This window comes from Rhincodon typus, chromosome 29 (assembly GCF_021869965.1).
Source record: "Rhincodon typus isolate 14 chromosome 29, sRhiTyp1.1, whole genome shotgun sequence".
NCBI lineage: Eukaryota > Metazoa > Chordata > Chondrichthyes > Orectolobiformes > Rhincodontidae > Rhincodon > Rhincodon typus.
The window spans coordinates 5,690,280-5,712,899 of NC_063360.1; the positions used below are offsets into that span (position 1 = coordinate 5,690,280).

A 22,620-nucleotide genomic window follows, 5' to 3' on the forward strand; every position below is an offset into this window, starting at 1 on the left:
CCAGTTGTAAAGTTAGTTCTTCTTCCTCTGGCCATGCCAAGAATTTGCTGAAATCCTTAGATGCAGAAATGTGTCCCTTTGACCAGTGATCATTTCTGTTCCACGTCTAGTTGTGCTAGATCACAAAGCTAAGCAGCTTTTTCTCTCTGGTCACCACACAAAACTATTGCTCGAGTTGCATAGATTTGTTGGAGACCTGTAACGTAATCATAAAAGATGGCATCTCTGCTGCGTTCTCCACTCCAAAGTGAAACATACTAGTCTTGCATTCAAGTAGAAATGCTAATTAGTTCTGAATGACCTAAACCCTTTCATTTTAGAAGCAAATGGAGAGTTTACAGAGAAAACAAAAAACATTGCTGAAAGTCTTTGACATTTTTCTTGGACTTCGGAAGACTCAGAGCCCACTGACTGTAAACTCTGTGACAGCTGCCATTGTCTCCAAACAAATATACTGCACTTTCTTCCAAACGAAACATGGGTTTCACGTAATTTTCACCATCAGGAAAGTGATAGATATCCCAAGTCTACTTAAACGCATCCCTCAATTGTGGATAACTATAAAGAGTCAGAGGATTAAGTGATCACATTACAAACTTATTAGGTGCTGGACAGCATGAATCTATAAAGTAGAAAAATTAGAACAAGCGTCGAGGTTTACACTTGCCTGATGGGATTTGTGCCCTGCATTTAAGTCACAAATGAATACCTGTGGTTGTGTCAGCATACAATATTAAAAATTCTGCATTATTAGCATTAATTCACAATCACAGAGTTATACAATGTGGGACACAAAGTGAGCAGGAACAGGTGCTTTGCAAAATAAGTCAGGAATTCAGTGCAATTGGGAATCCAGTGCAGAGATTTCTAAGTTGTGCAACAATCAAATACATAAAATGGGGTTAGATAGACTTGGCAGGGCAGATGCAGTTATTTTCAACATGTGAAAGTTTATTTCAGCCTTGAACTACCATATCTTTGGTAAGTATCTACAACCTGAACAATGTCATCTCAGACTACAGAGCTGCAATTGAGCTGTAGACATCATCAGAAAGGGGGAAAAAAAAAGTCAACTAGACACATTGCTCCAGGAGGCAGACATAACAGGCCTCTCAAGAGAAGATCAATAAGTCTTCTCCAATCATAACTTTGTTAATTCAACTATAGTTTGGAGCAGGACAAAGGCCTATTATTGTTCCTTGTTTTTATGTTCAATACATTGTGAATGGAAACTGTATCGTAATTCAATTATGCTGGCGTTCCTTGACAATTACATGAACATCATGGGTATGAACATATTTAATTAAATGCAACTTAAAAACCACCATGGTAAAAAGGGAAATACCATTTTGTTTTTGAGGGCACCTTCGAATAAAAGACCTCGCTGACAGGAGCCCCTGCCATCAATCACCACAACTGCATAGCCAAGAGATGCCAGTGTATTCAGCCTCAAGTATTTTATTCCCTTGAACGAGTTGTTCACCAGCTGCACCTAAATGGAGGAGGAAACAAATTCTACAGTCAATATCCTTAGTAATCAGGTGAATAAGGATGTTACTAGAAACTGCCGGAACTCTGCCAAAATCTCTAATATTAAGTTCAATGTACTGTCCCATAGTGAACAACCTCACACGTGGGCAACAAGATTTCTAACTTGGCAGGTTTACAGCAATCCATCTGAAAGAGTATTTGGATGCCAAACAGGGATTAAAATTGCATGAGATTCACACAATGAAAAGTCCATTGACATTTCCTGAACAGCCACAATAGTAAACAGATTATCTGACTGAGCTATTAGACAATGCAATCTGATTGAGATGTTCAATCCTGCACTACTCACACAGGCTAATATGCAAATAGTACAATTGAGCACATTTAAAGAAGTCTTTTATTTTTACTGGCCACGATTACACATGGTCAACTCAACAAACTAAAATGTAAATACTTTAAATTGTGCTGTATAAGACAGCCCATTTTCCAGATTACAAAATCATGTTTTTGCACATACTTAAGACCATAAGATAGAGGAGCAGAATTGGGCCATTTGATCCAATGAGTCTACTCTGCCATTTGATCATGCTTCATGTGTTTCTCAACCTCATTTTTCTGCCTCCTCCCCATAATCCTTGATCCCCTTACTAATCAAGAACCTACCTATCTCAGTCTTAAATACACTCAATGACTTGGCCTCTAAAGCCCTGTGCGGCAACGAGTTACACAGACTCACCACACTATGGATGGAGAAATTCCTCTTATTCTCAGTTCTAAAGGGTCATTCCTTCACTCTGTGCCTTAGGGTCCTAATCTCTCCGACTAGTGGGAGCATCTTCACCACGTCTGCTCTATTCAGGCCTTTCGGTATTCTATAAGTTTCAATCACATCCCCTCTTATCCTTTTAAACTCCATCGTGTATAGACTTAGTGTCCTCAACTAATTCTCACATGACCAACCCTTCATCCCCAGGATCATTCTTGTAAACTTCCTCTGTACACCCTCCAAAGCCAGCACATCCTTCCCTAGGTACAGGCTCCAAAGCTGCTCACAATATTCCAAAGGTGGTCTGACCAGAGCCTTTTACAGCCTCAGCAGTACATCTGTACTCTTGCATTCTAGCCCTCTTGAGATGAATGCTAACATTGCATTTGCCTTCCTAACTGCCAAGTGAACCTGCATTTTAACTTTTAAGAGAATCCTGAACCAGGACTCCCAAGAAGGCTTTCTCTGTTTAGAAAGTAGTCTACACCTCTTTTCTTCCTACCAAAGTGTATAACCTCACATTTCCCACACTGTATTCAATCTGCTGCTTCTATGCCCACTCTAACCTACCTAAGTCCTTCTGCAGACTCCCACTTTCTCAACACTACCTGCCCCTCCATCTATCTTTGTTTCATCTGCGAACTTAACAACAATACCTTCAGTTCCTTCATCCAGATCATGAATGTATAAAGTGAATAGTTGTGATCCCAACATGGACCCCTGCTGAACTCCACTAGTCCTTGGCTGCTGTCGTCAATCCTCACTCTCTGCCTTCTGCCTTCTATCCACACCAGCACCTTGCCCCTTGCCCCTAAAATGATGGCTCGTCTTTTTTATCATCCTCCTGCGCAGCACCTTATCAAAGGCATTCTGGAAATCCAAAGAGATCACATCTACCAGCTTGCCTTTGCCTAACTTGCTTGTTACCTCAAAGAATTCTGACAGATTTGTCAGGCACGACCGCCCCTCGATGAAGGGTGCAGACTCAGCTGTACTTAACATGCACTTCCAAGTACCCTACAATCTCATCCTTAATAATGGATTCTAAAATCTTACTAAAGTCCAAGGTCAGGCGAACTGGCCTATAGTTTCCTGTTTTCTGCCTGCCTCCCTCCCTCTTAAACAGGGGTGTTACATTAGCCATTTTCCAGTCCTCTGGCACTCTCCCTGACTCCAGTGATTCCTGAAAGATCACCACCAATGCCTCTACAATCCTCTCAGCTATCTCCTTCAGACTATGGGGTGTAGTCATCTGGTCCAGGTGGTTTGTCCCCCTTAAGACCTTTCAGTTTTCCCAGCACCTTCTCTTTAATAATGGCCACTAGAATCACCTTTGCCCCCTGACTCCCAGAGTTCTGGTATACTGCTAGTGTCTTCCACAGTGAAGACTGATGCAAATGACCTATTCAGGTCCTCTGCCATTTCTTTGTTCCCCATTACTACTTCTCCAGCCTCATTTTCCAGTGGTCCAATGTCCGCTCTTGCCTGTCTCTTACCTTTTAGATATCTAAAATTGGCTTATTCGTTGGTCTCCCATCTTCAGCTATGACAAGCTATACACCAAATCCTCATTATCTGCAGGGAATAAGGTTATGGACATCCCACAGATTAAAAAACACTGATACTGCTACAATGTAAATCACCTATCTACTGCAGAGGACTGCATGATCATACTGGAGTTGTCATTGGATACAAAAGCAACTGGGTCTAGGGCCAAACTGAAGTATGCAGATAACAACGAGTGAGTGTACATATTCTCGAAGTCAGCCTCAATTTTGTGCCCCAAAAATTCATGTTTTACTTAACAGCGTCTTTCAACTGGTGCAAGGAATTAAGCAGGTAACATGATCTATGCTGCAAAGATGTATGAGAGTTTAAGTCTTGTCTACACACAGCAGACCTCACGTGGCATACAACATGGCCACATCCCTCCCAGAGTTCATTTTTATATGTGATGTTCAGGTCAACTCTCTTTTCTTGGAGCATTTTGAGGTTTCAAAGGTTGACTTATAAGCCAGTGCCTTTGGTAGTTTGCTACTGCAGCTGTGCAGCACCTGATATGAACAGATCCAAATCCCCTCTGAAATAAACCGAAAAATCTGGAAATTCTGATATTTTCAAAATATCATTACAGTAAATGAGTTTGTGTTATTAAGGCAGTTGGGAGAAGGAACATGTCTACACTCAAACCAAGCTGCATGAAAAAAAAATCACTGAACTAGTTTCAGATTAGATCAAGTGAGTTTTTCTTCCTTGCACACTAGTCAACTTCTGTGTTAAATTCCTATCTGAATTAGTTTCACCATGAACAGCCCATTTAATGATGAATGGAAACTTCAAGCGGACTTGGACAGGCTAAGTAAATGAGCAAAAACAGGGTGGGTGTAATGAAATGTGAATCACTTATCCATTTTGACAGATAAACTTAAATAACAAAGACAATTCTTAAATGGTGAGAGGTTCAAAATGTTAATGCCCAAAGGGATTTTGTTCACAAGTCACTAAAAGCTAGCATGCAGATACATCAAGGAATTAGGAATTAGGCTGTTGTATGTAGCTTTTGAGATTCCACACCTGGAGAATTGCGTAGCTTTGGACTCCTTATCGAAGGAAGAATATACTTGTTATAGAGGGAGTGCAACAGAGGTTCATTGAACTAATCCCTGGGATGGCAGGATGGTCTTGCGAGGAAAGACTGAGGAAATTGGGCTTTGTATTCCCTAGGGTTTGGAAGAATGAGAAATGATCTCATTGAAACGTATAAAATTCTTAAAGGGTTTGCCAGGAAAAATACAGATAGTACGTTTATCAGGTTGATAAGTGTAGAGGCAGGGGACATAGACTCAGAATAAGGGCGGGCCATTGGAGAATGAGATGAAGAATGCTTTCTTCACTCAGAAGGACAAATCTTTGGAATTCTCTAACCCAGGCAGCTATGCTAACTGAATTGTTGAGCATGTTCAAGACAGAAAGACAGATAGACAGATTTATGGGTATAGAATAATATGGGAAATAGCAACGTGATAAATCATGATCTAAGATGTGGTTTGGCCACATCTGGAGTATTGTGTCCAGTTCTGGTCACCTCAGTACAGGAAAGATGTGGAAGCATTGGAAATGGTGCAGAGGAGATTTACCAGGATGTTGCCTGGAATGGAGGGAAGGTCTTATGAGGAAAGGTTGAGAGAGCTAGGGCTTTTCTCTTTAGAACGACGAAGGATGAGAGGTGACTTGATAGAGGTGTACAAAATGATCAGAGGTATAGATAGAATAGACAGCTAGAGACTTTTTCCTAGGGTGGAGGTAGCTTTTACGAGGGGACATAGTTTTAAAGTGAAAGGAGGTAGATATCGGGGAGATGTCAGAGGTAGATTCTTTACTCAGAGAGTGGTAGGGGCGCGGAATGCATTGCCGGAGAGGGTAGTGGAATCGGCCTCTTTCGGGGCATTTAAGCGGCTATTAGATAGGCATATGGATGATAGTATAAGGTTGTGGTGGAGGTTAGAGAGACCTTAGGTTTCGGGTAAAAGTTCGGCACAACATCATGGGCCGAAGGGCCTGTACTGTGCTGTACTGTTCTATGTTCTATGTTCTAAGTCATGGCAGAGCGAGCTCTACAGGCTGAATGGCATATTTCTGCTCCTAGCATCACGACGTACCCCATTGTAAAGCTATTAAGAACGATTTAGAAAGATCAGCTAAGTCAAGAATGACAAATCACATGATTTTGTCATCATTGCACCATTCCCTTAAGGTCCAGTGTTTGGTATGTGGAAAGGGGAGAAAGAAAGAATACACTCCCTTGGTAACAGTTCATGAGAGCTCACCTGCTTCACCAAAGGGTTACATGAAGTTACTGAGAAAAAGAATGTTCAGGGTATTTGAGGAGGTTTCCTTAAGGGAATAGGTCACAACAAAATAGCATGGTGAGGGCATGGCATATTAGCATTGACAGAAGATTGGCTTATCAGGAAGCAGACAGTAGATTGCCAAGATGCAATGACTCGTGTGCCACAGGGATTGATGCTGGGACCTCACTTACATTTCATATAAATGATTTAGAGAAAGGGGTGGAAGGTATGGTTACCAAATTATGGGTGGTATGGTGGCTCAGTGGTTAGCACTGCTGCCTCACAGCGCCAGGGACCTGGGTTTGATTCCACCCTCTGGCAACTGTCTGTGTGGAGTTTACACATTCTCCCTGTGTCTGCGTGGGTTTCCTCCCACACTCCAAAGATGTGCAGGGTAGGTGGATTAGCCGTGCTAAATTGCCCAGTGTTCAGGGATGTGTAGGTTAGGTGGGTCATAGGGGGATGGGTCAGGGTGGGATGCTTCAAGGGTCGGTGTGGACTTGTTAGGCCGAAGGGCCTGTTTCCGCACTGTAGGGATTCTATGATTCAAATTTGCTGATGACAAAGAAAGGTAGCAAAGTTATGAAGAAAACATAAGGAATCTACAAAAAGAGGTTTGAGTGGACAAAGGTGTGGCACATTGAGTATAATATGGGAAAATGTGAAGTTGTTCATTTCAGCAGGAAGAATTAAAAAAAAAGCATGCTGCCTAGACAGTGAGGTTGCAGAGTTCTGAGGTGAAGAGGGATCTGGGTGTCCTTGTGCATAAATCACAAAAGGTTATGTAAAGATCATACCGTTTAACTTCATTATTTTTAAGACTAGATTATAACAGAAAGATAATGCTTTGAACCAAGGAGACTGAGAGTACAGATGACTGCAGTTTTAAAAATCATGTTTACTGGAGTCTATTGTGGATCATATTTAATGGTGAGTTCTTCCTGGAACAGCGAGAGTAAAAGCAGACTGAGGGAAAACTAATTGAAAACAACACCTTGGTTCCTACCAAATGACCATGGCTTGTGTGGCGGTGGAGCAGCAGAGAACCACCCAGCATACAAAGAGAAAGTACCAAAATCTCTCTTTGTGGAGACACCAGAAAGTCTCCAATAACAGCTGGATGCCTTCCACTCACCTTTCTTTGTAAATCCCCTATTCAAAGAGGAACGAAACATCTTACAGGCAGTGAAAGGACACATTTTCAACCAGTGAATGAAAGTGAACATCAATATGCAAACCATCTTGCATCAACAGTAAAAAAAAAATGGAAGAAACCAGGTCAGCAATTGTTATTGGTCAGTGGATATTAAGTGAGAACAGGAACAAAAACAGAAGTTGTTGGAAAAGCTCAGCAGGTCTGACAGCCTCTGTGAAGTTCTGAGGAAAAGGGCACCGGACCCAAAACGTTAACTGATTTTTCTTCACAAATGCTGCCAGACCTGCTGAACTTTTTATAGCAACTTCTGTTTTTGTTCCTGATTTACAACACCTGCAGTTCTTTTGGTTTTTATTAAGTGGGAACAGATTGATCTTGGCTGTGATGCCCCACAGGTAGATAATATATTGAAACTTCACAGTATAAAGAAATAAATGTGCATTAGAAATGTTCAAAGATATTCCATGTCTCCCAAAATGTTGTCACAAAAACAAAATTTCAGTGGTATCGCACTATTAAAATTTATTATTAGAAGTAGAACTCAGAGTACTTGCTACTGTGGAATTTTAAGATTACAGTAAAAACATTTCTTCTTTGCAAGAGGTACACAGTTAGTCCAATTCTCCTGTTCTTTCCTTATGGCCATTCAAATGTTTCTTATTTAAATATGTGCCCAGTTTTCCATCTTTTCCAACAATGCATTACTGATCATAGCATGCTGTAAAAGGAAGTTCTTCCTCAAGCTGCCTCTGGATCTTTTTCCAATTACTTCAAACCTATGCCATCTGGTTACAGGCTTTTTTGAAACTGAGAACAGTTTATTCTTATATATTTTATCAAACCTTTCAAAAATTCCCCTCCATAAATTGTTCCTGAAGCTTCCCTGCTCTGAGGAGGGTATCCCTGTTTCTACTGTTTAGTCACGTATCTTAAGTTTATTATTCCTACTATTATTCTGCTAAAGTCTTGCAAATGTATGGTGCCAGAATTGGTCAAAATATCCCAGCTGAACCAAGCTTTAGGAGGCTGGCCAATTCCACATCCATGCCACTGCAGCCACTCAATGCTTCAATTTTATTCAAATCCTTCACAAGAGATATTTTACTAAACACTTTTTGGAAGCGCAAAACCCTCAGCCATTCTCTCCATTACTTGAAGGAACCCAACAACTTACTCATTTCGTAGTAGTTAACTGGGGTATTGCTGGAGCCAAAAAAACCTGCCGTCAAAGCTGGTCTTATACTCAGCAGGAACAGGTACAAGAACTCCAAATTGCAAAGGGAACAGCAATTTTAAAATGTCAAGTACACTCTGATTGGCCTGTGGTCCAACAAGTTCTAGTCAATATGGCTAAACCATTTGGGAATACAAGTCTGTGTATCTTGAACATACTGGGTCTGGGAAGAGGTCATGGAAGAAAGGGGAACCACATAAGGAGTTCGTTGGGGAGTAGGAGAAAAAGGAGTAGCTGAGCATATTAAAGGTTGTGGAAGAACAGCAAGCCATAAGTTAGGTAATTAGGGGGTTAAAAGTGCAATTGTGAAATTTGCACCGGTAATGGCTGCCTCAGAGGTTAATAAAATTGAAGATTGTTAAAAGGTGCACCATAGAATCCCTACAATGTGGAAGCAGGCCATTCAGCCCATTGAGTCCACACTGACCCTCCAAAGAGCATCCCACCCAGATCCACCCCCTACCTTAGATACTATGGGCAATTTAGCATTACCAATCCACCTTACCTGCACATCTTTGGACTGTGGGAGGAAACTGGAGCACTCGGAAGAAACCCACGCAGACACAGGCAGAATGTGCAAACTCTACACAGACAGTCACCCAAGGGTGGAATCGAACCCGGGTCCCTGGCGCTGTGAGGCAGCAGTGCTAACCATTGAGCCACCATGCCCCCAGAATTGGGTTGGTCAGTAAACAATTTTCACAAACACCAACGTTATTTATGGCCATGTTCTGAAGTTCCTTCTTCAAAGTTATTTTGAGATATATATGCTGCAGGAAGTGGCAAACTTGCTAATACTTTAGTACGAACAGACACCTTTCCAGCTTAGTAGTGGGATACACAAAAAGCTTGGAAAGATGCTAGTAAATGGGTCAATGGGGTTCCAACCAAAACTTTACCCTGTGGAAAAACACCCTAACACTGACCGACCACACAAAGTTCTTTCACAAGTTAAAAAAGCTGCTACTTTTCAACACCACACGGGCAGGCATGAGTACATCCCTGTGTGAATCATCTACAGGATGCAAGAAGTTTTTAAAAAAAACTGGAATGTAAAGTACACAATGAACACAAATAAAAGGATGGCAAGATATTCTTTTAGTTCAATTGGCATTGACACAAAAAACCCGACTATCACGAGTGAAAGCCACCAAACCAAATATAAAAAGCGTACTGCAATTGTTCAATAGATCTGGCAGCGTCATGGAGAATGAAAGTACTACGGGCATTAACTTGGGTTTCTTTCTCCACAGATCCTGCCTAACGTGCTAAATATTTCCAGCATTTCCTTTTTCTATTTTAGATTCCTCGATGTTGTATTTTGCTTTTTCTGCTGTCTCATATCCAATGAGCACACTTCCCATTGTCCTCTGTCCACACCCACCACACAAGTTCAAATGCCACAGGTACAGGTTAGCAAAGCCAAATTTCACAATACCAGCTTTACACAGAAGTATTCCTGCATTGTACAAACCTAAAATCACATTCCTTAACAGCAGAATACAAGCTACTTGCTGCTGGTTCAGCTGAGATTATCCTGTTAATTACAGCATCAATTTGTGGGTTTGTCTGGTAATAAGTCACCAGTGTTAGGTCTACCCAGTCTGGCTTAAGGTTATTTTGTGGACAATCCAATAACATGCACCTGCTTTCCTCAAGCTATCAGATTAGCCAGTGGTTGGTTTGGTTATGCATTTCTATTGCCAAGTCATAGAGTCATAAAGCACGGCAACAGATCCTTCAGTCCAAATTGTCCATGCAGACTAGATATTCTAAATTAATCTAGCCCCATTTCCCAGCATTTGGCCCATATCCCTCTAAATGCTTCCTATTCATAGACTCTTCCAGATGCCTTTTAAATGTTGCAATTGTACCAGCCTCCACCACTTCCACTGGCAGCTCATTCCATACACACACCACCCTCTATGTGAAAACGGTACCCTTAGGTCCCTTTTATATCTTTCCCCTCTCACCTTAAACCTATGCCCTCTAGCTTTGGACTCTCCTACCTTGGGGAAAAGACTTTGACTATTCATCCTATCCACGCCCCTCATGATTTTATAAACCTTTACAAGGTCACCCCTCATCCTCCGCACTCCAGGGAAAATAGCCCCGGCCTATTTAGCCTCTCCCTAAAGCCCAAACCCTCCAACCCTGGCAAGATCCTTGTAAATCTTTTCTGAACCCTCTCAAGTTTCACAAAATCTTCCCAAAAGCAGGGAGACCAACTATCTTGCCTTAGGGCATCTCAACTCCAACAGACCTCCCAACTTAAGGATAACAAGGTTTGGAGCTGGATGAACACAGCAGGCCAAGCAGCATCAGAGGAGCAGGAAAGCTGACGTTTCAGGTCTAGACACTTCTTCAGAATGGGGGAGGGGAAGGGGATTCTGAAATAAATACAGAGAGGGGGGAGGCGGATGGAAGGTGGATAAAGGAGCAGATAGGTGGAGAGGAGGCGGACAGGTCAAGAAGACGGGGATGGAGCCAGTAAAAGTGAGTGTAGGTGGGGAGTTAGGATGGGGGTTGGACAGTCAAAGGAAGACGGACAAGTCAAGGAGGCGGGGATGAGGCTGGTGGTAGGTAGGGGTTGGGGATGGGGGTGGGGGAGGTCAGTGAGGTGAGGGGAGCGGATAGGTGGGAGAAAGGACGGACACATCAAGGAGGCGGGGACTAGCTGGGCTGGTTTTAGGATGAGGTCGGGAGTGGGGAGATTTTGAAGCTTGTGAAGTCCGCACTGAGATCACTGCAGTGTTCCCAAGCAAAATGAGGTGCTGTTCCTGCAATCTTCGGGTGGCATCGTTGTGACACTGGAGGGGGCCCAGAGTGGACATCCAAGGAGTGGGAGGGGGAGTTGAAGTGGTTCGCGACTGGGAGGTGCAGTCATTTGTCGCGAACCAAGCGTAGGTGTTCCACAAAGCGGTCTCCAAGCCTCCGCTTGGTTTCCCCGACGTAGAGGAGGCCACATCGGGAATAGCAGATACAATATACCACATTAGCAGATGTGCAGGTGAACCTCTGTTTAATGTGGAAGGTTTTCTTGGGGCCTGGGTTGGGGGTGAGGTGTAGGGGCAAGTGTAGCACTTGCTGCGGTTGCAGGGAAAAGTGCCGGGGGTGGTGGGGCTAGTGGGGAGTGTGGAGCGGACAAGGGAGTCCCGGAGAGTGCGGTCTCCCTCCTCCCAATTTAATCCCAGTTTAAAAAGTACACTAATCAGTCACTAAACAAGAAAACGTTGGATGCTGGAAATCAGAAACAAGAACAGCAATCGCTGGGAAAACAGCGATTTCTGAAGAAGGGTCCCTGGATGTTAACTCTGTCTTTCCTCCAAAGATCCTGCCAGCCCTGCTGAGTTTTCCCAGCAATTTCTGTTTTCATTAATCACTAGTAACTAATAGGTAATAGGTATAAGACACCAACCTCTCAATGTACAGCTCAGATTAAAAGAAAATTACGAACTAATTCAGTTTAGCTATATCGGTTAGCTCAATATATTTGGGTTAGATCTTGGAATTCTCTACCTAACATTACCATGTACATTTCCCAAACAGCCTATAGCTTTTTAAGGTCACAGCTGAGCACCACGCTTTCAAAAACAATTAAGGAATGGCAATAAATGCTGGCCAGGACGCAATACAGCAATGTGAAAGAAAAATAAATTAGCTTCAAAATATTAAAATAAAATTCAAATTTCATAAGAATTCCCTCTTGCGCTTAAAGACGTTTTCTGGGAGTCTTACCTGTGGCCCTCCATATACAAAGAGGATAGTGGGGTACTTGCGGGCTGGCTGCAGGTTGTGAGGTTTATATAACATGCCGTACAGCTTGAAACCAGATTTACTAGGGAAGCTGAAAATTTCAGGTGGCACATAATCAGGAGGGCAACCTGTTCAAGACAAGGGAGAAAGGTTAAAATTTACTCAACAAAGTGACAAGGATTCAGGTCAGCTTGTCATTGTTTCATCCAGCTTTAATTACAACTCTGGTGGCATTAACACTGTTCAAAGCTCAACTGAAGCTCCTTCAGTGACAATAATACAGTTTAGCAATAAAACAGAACAGATAGTAGTGTTTTAATCCTGAGTTTGCTGTTCTCAGTTTCATGAACAGTTCAGTCTCTTAAACTGTTCCCAAAGTCTTATGCTGGGCAAGAAAAGGCCAGGGTGCTTACTGTTCTGTTAGCCAGTTCTCTGTACCATTAATGCAGGTATAGATTTACACAAAAGTATTGCTCACAGTAGGACTGCCTAATATCACTCATTGTTTAGGTTTACACAAAGCCTCAATTCAGTGAGAAATAATACGCAGAGCAGCTGGCCTGAAGGACTACACCCAAGAAACTGCCATTATGTTCACAGTGGAGAAGGATAAAGCCCAGTCACAGTCGCCTAGCAATTATTTTCATATTGTCCCTCTTCCTATTTAGATTGTTTAATTTTAACCACCAGAACAAGAATGTTTTAGTCTTCATGTTATTTTAATTTGATTGACAAACAGGAATTGCTGAAGGGGGCCTCAGTAAAGCTCAGGAGCACAAACTTCAAGCAGAATGCAGCAGTCAGTGAATATGAATAAATCACTTGGATCTTGAAACCACAATTTTGCAGCCATCAAGCTTCAGCTTGGGCAGCTATGTTCTGGATACTAGGCTTTTCCTATTTAAGCCACCCTATGATGAGAAACACAACACAAAACTGCTTATTTACAATGGAACTCCACCTAGTGCCTCATCAATGAACGTTAGTTTTAAATCTTTATTTCTTAGAATTGCAGTTTCAGGGCACAATACTTGTTAACTTTACTTAAAGGCTGCACTCTCTTCTCTCATTTATTATTAAACCAACACTACATCCTTTGCAAAGGTTTTGGCTTTTATTGAGATGCAATTCCATGGATACCTGTTGAACATTAGTAGAACTCTTAATTCTACACGTGCCTCAATAGTAAATATAGCAAACATTTTATTAACCAACACCTACAGTACCAAGAATATGCCATTTGATTAAGAGGTAAACACAATCAATGTAAAAACACACACTCAAGTAATTGAAGCATAATGTAGGGGGTATACATGCCACAGTTAAGCTTTATTTGCAGCATAAATATCTTAAATAATTCTGCAACTTTGCCTTAAATACAACTTACCAGCAGAGAGCATTCTGTCCTCAGCTGACTATTTGGACAGCACGGATATTGCAATAATACTGTAAACTTTGCAGTATTTGAGGTACAGTTGGCTCTGATATAATGCGATAGTCCTGTTCTCGTGCGACCTCGTGTTATAAGGAAATCGGGTAATAACTGCGCCATTTAAACTAATGGGGCCGGAATCACGTTATAGCTAATACAGGTAAGGAAAGTTCACATTCTACAAATAGTGGTCTAAATTGTTCAATCTCGTTAAAGCCAATTCGCATTAAGAAACACGTGTTATAGCAGAACCGACTATATTTAATTTTTGCTGGTTTATCGAGTGTGCTGGTTCTCAAGGTGCCAATGAAAACAAAGTTTGTTGTACTGGTAGCCTGCTGAAACGTCGGAACCATCACTGTCAAGACCAATTCTGTTCTCAATTGACACACACAAATCTGTAATTCAGAGGAGAGTTGGCGGACCCATAATCAGCAGGATAACAAGAATCGCATAAGTTAATATATGTGACCTTACTGGTGCTTGGGTAACTGGGTTTGCATTAATCCTCACCTTTTCGAATTTCCCAAACTCTACACTGACTTCAGAAGAATGTTGAGCTAATAACTCCGAGGTCAATGGTTCAAAACCATCCTCTGCATGTCTGTTGTGAAATTGGTCAAGCACATTCAACTATTAACTGAAAGGTTTGTGGTTCAATCTCACATAGGGAGAATTTCTTGACGTCTCTTTAGGCTCTGGATTACATAATATTTTCTAGGCTCTTGTGATGCAGTAGTAGTGTCCCTATTGCTGGGTCAGAAGGCCCAGGTTCAAGTTCCACCATGTTGAGGTGTACCTTAACATGTCAGAACAGGTTGATTAAAAATATTGACACAGACTTAATCAGCTGAGACACTGTGGAATCCCAGCATTAGCTGCAAAGACTGCACCAAAATGGTGAAAATTAGTTAGCACATCAATCAACTCACTGATTTTAAGGCTCTGACAGTAGAAGACCTAGATCAATTATACATTTGTTGGGGAGATTATTAAATACTGGTACTTTAGAAGACAACAAAGTGTCCCTTTATATAGAATAAACATCTGAGTATTCATGTCACGAAATGAAAAGATTACACGTTAGTATACTTCTTACTATAAAACACTATATTTACCAGACATTTTTTGCTGGACATCCTGATTTTCAAAATTAGTGAATATGTTGGTTTCTAATACAAACCACAAGGGCAATGTGCACATTCCAGTTTTAAATTTCTTGCAATGGTTTTCCAATAGGCACATGCTCCACATCATGAACTTTTCTTTGCATCAAAAATTAAACCAGAGTAAACATTCAGAAAAGCTACCATAGTAATATTTTGCTATCAGTAGACTGGGGTGTGCATGAATTTCTACCTTTTTTCTGCCCCTCTTTACAAAGTACAGATAAAAATTTGGTAGAAACTGCCCACTTTACTATTACACAACAGATTGTGAAAACTAAATTCAAAAAGCTGCCCATTCTACTCAATTGTGAAAAACAAAATACCATACAACTGCAATTTTTTTTGGTCAATCTTTTCCTTGGATTAATTTTTTGCTGTGAAGAAAATTCTCAAGAACTTGACCATCTCCAACACTTTCCAGAAACAAAATTACTTCTTAGCTTGAACATACGGTCACTCAACTGTTAAAGCCATCATAGCTACCTCAATCCTGGACTTGCCATATATCCACCCACATGCTGAGAGGAGACAATGGTGGACTGGAAATGTCACAGTACTAGCAAACCAGAGATACAGGTTAATGCTCTGGGCGCATAAAGGTTCAAACCCCATCAAAACAGCTGATGGAATATAAATTAATAAATATGTCTGGAATATCAAACTAGTCTGAGAAATGGTAACTAGGACAGCGGTCATCAATTTCGTAAAATCCCATTTTAGTGAAGGAAATCTGCCATCCTTACCTGGCCTACAATGAGACTCCAGGCCCACAGCAAAGTGGTTGATTCTTAACTGTCCTCTGAAATCGCTTAGAAAGTCACTCAGCTCAAGGGCAGTTGAAGATGGCAACAAATCCCTGTCAGTGATATCCTCATCCCGTGAAAGAATAAAGAAAAAAATGCTGAAGGCACTGGATAGCAAGGTTACTTTCCATCCCTTCCCTTCACCCACCCCATTTTACTTTGCCTAGGGGCAATGAAGCAAATTGTGAAGCTCCAGCTGCCACATTGGAGATGAATACAACTGCATTGACTATGCAATCAGACTGGAACAATCTAGTCTCTGCCTTTGTCAACAAAGGCACCAAAGAGCTAGCTGCATATTTTAATGATACAAAGTATTTACTTATTTGCTCCAACGGCATATTTCATTAGGACACATACCTGCAGCCTCCATCATGCTGGCACAGAATTCTGGCTTTTTGTGCAAATGATCTTCTTCAGGACCCGTCAGTTTGTATATGTGAACACAGGGAGGTGTGCTAACATTACTGTAATGGCTGATGAACATGTCAAAGTTCTGAGGAAACATTAAGAGAACTTTAAGACAGTGTGTTAAGAGATCAAGTTCTTATACTGTGAAAGGTACAGGATCATACACAGCTACATTAAAGTCAGTGATGAAGTGAAATCTTTGCAAATTCATGGATCAGTTATGCTCTGACTCTGACAGGCAGTTGAGTTGCTAAACACAGCAGCTTTTATGGCTGTGTATTCATATCTACTCTTCTCCCCAGTGACCAACCACTCAGACCAGTTTGTTCCTATTCTATGGTCGAGGCAAGTAGACAGAGTTAGACACAAATTAGCCACAACTGAACTGAATGATGAAACAGGGCTGAACTGCTGAATGCGTTTCTCCTGGTCCTAAGCAGCTCAAGGTCTACTTGTTCGAATAAAACTCTAGAATTTCTGACACTGGAATTGGAAGAAAAGGGGAAACAACTATTCTTTTAAGCTTGCTTAATAGTCAGTTTTTTTTAAAATGGAGGAAGTACTGGTAAACTCTGATCCCCCATCCATGCTAACCTGAGTTGCCTTGAAGAAATGGTCACGCTGCCTTGAAGTAGTACAGCTAATTTCAGAATTGTACTGAAATAGAGAACACTCTCTCTTTGAAACCATGTCAGTAAGCGTAATTCTGCTAACCAAGGAGCACAATGAACAAAACAGATATATGGAAGTTAAATACAAAATAGTTTTATGAATACTGTACAAATTACTTTCCTTGAATTGAGAAATCTAGATGAAGATCATAGCAGAAACAAAGCTGAAAACAATGTAATTCAGGAATTGATTGGGTAGTTTGGAAGAATTGGAAGACAGGATTGTATTGAGATAGCAGGTGACCAGGCACCTCCTTTTGTGACTCGCTGATTTAGATCTTCATCACTGAAATGTAAGAATATAAAACTAATAACAGTGAAAATGTGAAATACTCACCTGGCTAACTGAGCAGCTGTGAGAGAAGCCAGGTTTTGTAAGTTGAACTATCTCCCCTGGATATTCATAATTGACCACATAGAGGTGATGTTCTAGTGGAGTGTCTTTAGTGGCTTGGAAGTAGACCAATTTTGTTGCCTCATTCACCCAGATCTGAAAAACACAGTAAGTACAAATGGTACCAAGTCCTATAACATCCCAAAACAGAATACATCACCACTATTGCTTATCATTCTTTTCAGTTAAAATAGAAAACCAAAATCACACAGTGAATTTTAAAGTTGTGTTACCCTTTTATAACATACTTATAATGCAAAAGCTCATTGTTTCTGTCACTGCCATCACCAGATTTGTAGTATTGCTACTCCACCCTACTAGGGAAATTGAAGATGCTCAGTCAAGGCACAACCTGAATTAGGAAGGACAGAGAACACACAACTACAGGATTTGGCACATTTCAAGAAAATACTGTATAAGCATAGTAACATCCGCTTCCTTGAAACCGAAGTCAAGACATTGGTAGCTGAGAAAAAAGTCAGATGAAGTTGTCCTGCCTTCTAAGTCAACTGTCTTCTATCACCTACTAGATTAACATGGATACAGGATTTCAGTTCTGTGTTGCCACAAAGTAACACCTTTTAGAAGCAATGACATGGGGGTTCAACTCATTATCACCTTGTTTGTTGGAGGTGGCAGTGGTGGCAGTTAACTTCCAGTGATAGAACAGTCCATAAACAGAACTTGCATTAATCGTGACGTGAAAGGGTGACCAATGCCTGTGGAACTGTTCAAGCAATCTGTGGAACTCATTCAAAAGATAAGAAAAATGGTCTCAACAGTAAAACAGAATAAATAATTGTGCATGTTCTTTAGGGGTGGCAGTTGCATAGCAGTAATGTCTCTGGAAAAGTAACCCAGCAACCTAGGCTGATGTTTTGAGGACATGGCTTCAAATCCCACCATGGTAGATGGTGAAATTTAAATTCAACAGAATTTGGAATTAACCGTTGGTCTAACAGTGACCATGAAACCTGTTATCCTTGCTTGGTCTAGCCTACATGTGGTTCTAGACCAAGTGCAACATTGACTCTTCATTGCTACCTGAAATGACCTAAGGAAATGTAAATTGGATAAGCAAAAAACTGTTGATCTTGTGACGGACTCCTACATCCCATACAAGCATAAAAATAAGACATATACTTGCTTTGTATGCAAGCATATTTATTTCAACACCATTGCTCAAATCAACTAGACCTCTTTTTGGATAAATTCCAACAGGAGAGAACAATGACCATCTGGTGTTAAAAGTAGTTTGCAACAATCATACAGTCCAGAGGTTCCCAATGATACGCCAACATATAAAGACAAAGGAACCTAAAAAGTGATTCACAGTGTGAAGTACTGGAGAATTTTGATAACCTGATCAGGCTCTAGAAGATTTGTACATTAGCAGAGTTAGCCATCCTCATTTGGGACAGTAATAGGATTATTTCATGTTGGGTGTAGCACATTTCTCCCTTCCAGGAACATGGTGGTAAGTGTAAATTGTGCTAATATTCTTAACAGGACTCTACAAAATTGGTCTGTCCAAATTCTTCACAGTTATAAAATCCAAATATATTTATTTTTCCTATTCACGTCTGTATCTAGAATTTGCACTTTCACAGAAATATCCGTTTTAACTCCTAGCCTTCTGCTCACAAGTAAATCTCAGTAGGTACATTTTCAATACAATAATAACAAGCATTCCTTGCTTTTCCTTAAAAACGTATTACTTCACATTTATTCTCATAAACACCAAAACTGCACAAGTGGTAGGTGCTAGCTGAGAGATATGGCCATTGACAATTACAGCTTTCACTCAAAATTTCTTAACTGAAGAATGGGAACTTTAAGTAGTTTTTAGTGGGTAATCTTTATTCATGGAATGACACCCAAGCAAACTGCAGGCGCCATGAGGACAGGGGAAGAATATTTCAGGTTATAGACTCATTCTGAGCACCATTCATCAAGTTTACAAATCTTTTTAATTTACAACCTGGCTATGATTCCCATTTAGCTGATGAGCAAAGCCACCAATCTTCAAAGCCCATCTACTGTAAGCTTACCCTGGAGCCATGTCTTGCCAGTACTTCCCACTCACCACTAGTTAGCACAACCTCCTCTTTGATTGGACATTTAAAATCATCTGAAAACAAAGATCCAAAAATTAGTCTAACATATTGGTACAATAAATGTGAAATTATACAAGACAGGCTACACAGAGAAGAGAGGAAAAAAATCAGTTGAGATGTTGGAGTTATGATCACCATCCAGCAAGTTCTTTTCTTCCCCAGAACAACTGAATTACAAATCATATTATAAACCTCGGACTATCTCAAAACAAAATGACTGATTTTATTACAACATGGAACAGGATACAATAACATGACATTCACAGTAAAAATGGCGAAGGTTGGCACAATAAACAAGGTTTGTGCCCTTACGTAATCAACCTAATGCACCCTAAGGAACAATCTTATTTCTCAATTGACTGCAGAGGCCTATGGCACCACGATTTTTGTATTAAAACCACAAATTTAGGAACATCATTTATTTATTACAATAATAATTAGATAAGACATGAATCAAGTCCAGATCAGCTTAAATACTCTATGTCAATTGTATTAAATCTATTAATATACAACAGGTTTGACCATTTGGGTTATACAGTTCCTAGCGGCCACCTATTAACACTCAACCATTCATAATTTGACACTTCTATTGGAGGTGCCACACAATTATCTGCTATGCAGAATAGAGAAAGAGCGCTTTCTGGGGTATGGTGTATTAGACTGAAGACCCTGCAGCTGGCTTTGTCATTTTAATTATATACATTTGTTGCAAAAAGCACCAAACTTCAAATGTGCTAAGTCAACAAACTTTTTGGCATATTAACACATCAACACACATAATAATCTGTGATATGTTGAGTAATAATCCTGTGATTTTGTCCCTATTCTCTGCATGCTCAGTATCTTCCCCACCGATGCAATACAGCTATAAAGGAAGGTAAAAGGAAAGAACAACAGCTCACCTGCACTTGGACTACACTGCTTTGCCCACTGATAGCAGCCTGGCTTTAAAATTGAAGTAATCCGATATAAATGGCAAAACCCTGTCTGCGATTCATTAGCCCAGATAAAAGATATTTCATCATCTCTAGTTTGTACAAAAGGATAAAATATGTCATGAACCTGTAACAGAAAAGGGTGGGCGGTGAATATAGTTAGTATGGTTCTTAAGATTAAACAAACACAAAATAGATCATCCCGGTACTAACTCAAAATGATTAACAATCATCCTCCCCGCTTAACTTACCTCCGATTGTCACTAGACTTTGTACAAATATTAACTTACTTAATACCCTGACAATTCTGCATTGGTACTCCCTGACCCTTAAATGTAATCAAATTTCCAAAATATTAATCCAGAAATTAGATTTACAAATCCTATGTTCAAGCTTAACTGTACTAAAAATTACACACATACCTTTTGACCAGATCTACACTGGAACTTCCTGAACAGGTACCTCTTGTTATGATACAGCAGAAACCAATCCAGGAAATATCTCAGCCAGTAACAAAGAATCAGCTGTGGAAACCACACTATTTTTTCAGAAGTAAATGCATCCTATTCAGTACTTTAAATGTGCAGCAGCCAGATTGACAGCTACCAAGAAAGGATAAATAGGTTCAGTGCCCAGTTAAGATGGTGGTAAGGTACTAGGATGAGATACAGAGTCTCTCAAGCAACACATGAACAAACACATACACACATACATACATACATACATAATAAAAGTGTGCATCTGCAAGTGAGATAGAGTGAGAAAGAAGGGGCAGATGCCAGGTGTATGATGGTGGGGTGAGTGAGGGAGTTATAATGTCAGGAAATGGTTGAGTGGTCAAGGTAGGTCAAAAGGGTCAGGATGGCTTTTGGGTCTAGTGGAATAGTGGGGGAGATCTATGGTCAGACAGGGATTTAATTTAACACTTAGCCAGGAGTCAAAGGAGGTTTTCAATCCTCTAAATATTCCTGGCTAACTATTAAGCTTAAGTGACTCTCAAAGACTCTTTTTGTAGCTTCTAGATACGTGACAATCAACCTAGGAAATGAAAATACCCCCAAATAATTTGAATGGAGTCAGCTATATCAGAAGTTCTGTATGGAACCAATTTCTCACTGCAGTCTACTCTGCAAAAACTATAATTTGGTCAGTGAAATTTTTGGGGCATTCATGTACCCATCCTCTAAAGTCCCTAAAATGTGCACAATATTCCAAATGTTGAATCAATTACTTACTTAGAGAGAGTCCTTACTACAATACAGTTATCAAAAAATCTAACAGAGTCCAATCCAACAAGAGCCCATTGTGCTGGCAGTTGTATGTTAGCACGGATAGAGGATTGTTGAATAGAGGACTGGCTAACTAACAGAAGACAGAGAATTGAGACAAAGGGCACATTTTTAGGATGGCACAGGGATCAGCGCTGGGGCTGAAATTAGTTATAATACACATTAATGACTTAGATGATGGAATTGAATATACTATCACCGAGTTTGTGGATGACACAAAAATAGATAGGAAGGCGAGCAGTGAAGATGACAGATGAATTGTAATGTGGAAAGATTTTGAGGCAGAAAGAATAAAGGAGCTGAATATCATCTACATAGAGAGAGACTGCAGAAAGTTACAGCACTGGGCTGTTTTTGGGGTCCTTATGAACAGCAAAACACTAGCATCCAAGTTCAGCCAGTTACAGGGCAGGCAAACAAACTATTGGCTTTTATTTCAAAAGGAATGGAGTACATAAACAGAAAGATCTTGCTAAAACTATACAAGGGAATTAGTCAGAATCTAGAACTTAACAGTTTTGGTCAGCTTATTTAAGGCAGTCCAGAGAAGGTTCACTAGGTTGATTCTGAGTATGGAGGGATTTTCTTACGAGGAGAAGTCGTGTAGGTTAGGCTTGTACTCTAGAGTTTTAGAAAGGCCTTTCTAAAGCATATAAAAATTTTAGGGTGCTTAATAGGGTAGACTCTGAAAGGTTGTTTCGCCTTGTGGGAGAGAATAGACCTTATAACTTCAGAGTAAGGGATCATCCAGTTGAGATAGAGATGAGGAGGGGTTTCTTCCCCTCCAAGGTTACTGAGCCTGTGGAAATTCATCATCAGAGGGGTGGTGAGGCCAGGTCATTAAGTTGCAATAATTACACCAAAACCCTTTCCTATCTGGTTAATTAGAATCCTTTAATCACGGATATTATTCAGTTTCAAAAAGCTTAAAGAGATTTGAGCATACTTTAAATCATCTGCTTAATTCATTCAGATCACTCTACATGCTTCTAATTGGCCTCTCATTTGCCACCTGCCCAAAATTTTTCAACAAATGTTATCACAACAATAATTCTTAAAATTATCAGTAATCTAAAACAGATCATTAAGATGACTAGTCACCAAGCAAAATTTATTTGTTTTATCACCCCTACATCTTTATCCTC

At 40.5% G+C, this 22,620-nt stretch overlaps 1 protein-coding gene across 5 annotated transcripts in view; it reads right to left on the reverse strand.

Moving 5' to 3' along the window:
• The window catches only part of dpp9 (dipeptidyl-peptidase 9), a 93,433-nt gene that overhangs the window by 10,678 nt on the left and 60,135 nt on the right, over positions 1–22,620 (reverse strand). For 4 of the 5 annotated variants that reach the window (XM_048614196.1, XM_048614198.1, XM_048614197.1 and 1 more), the window contains 6 exons: positions 20,154–20,313; positions 19,186–19,265; positions 17,078–17,230; positions 16,019–16,154; positions 12,237–12,382; positions 1,346–1,492 (listed from right to left, as the gene is read on the reverse strand). In XM_048614196.1, coding sequence (XP_048470153.1) covers positions 1,346–1,492; positions 12,237–12,382; positions 16,019–16,154; positions 17,078–17,230; positions 19,186–19,265; positions 20,154–20,313 — 822 coding nt within the window. Of the gene's footprint in view, positions 1–1,345; positions 1,493–3,753; positions 3,833–12,236; positions 12,383–16,018; positions 16,155–17,077; positions 17,231–19,185; positions 19,266–20,153; positions 20,314–22,620 lie in introns of those variants that run through there. The other variant, XM_048614200.1, reaches the window with a different exon arrangement.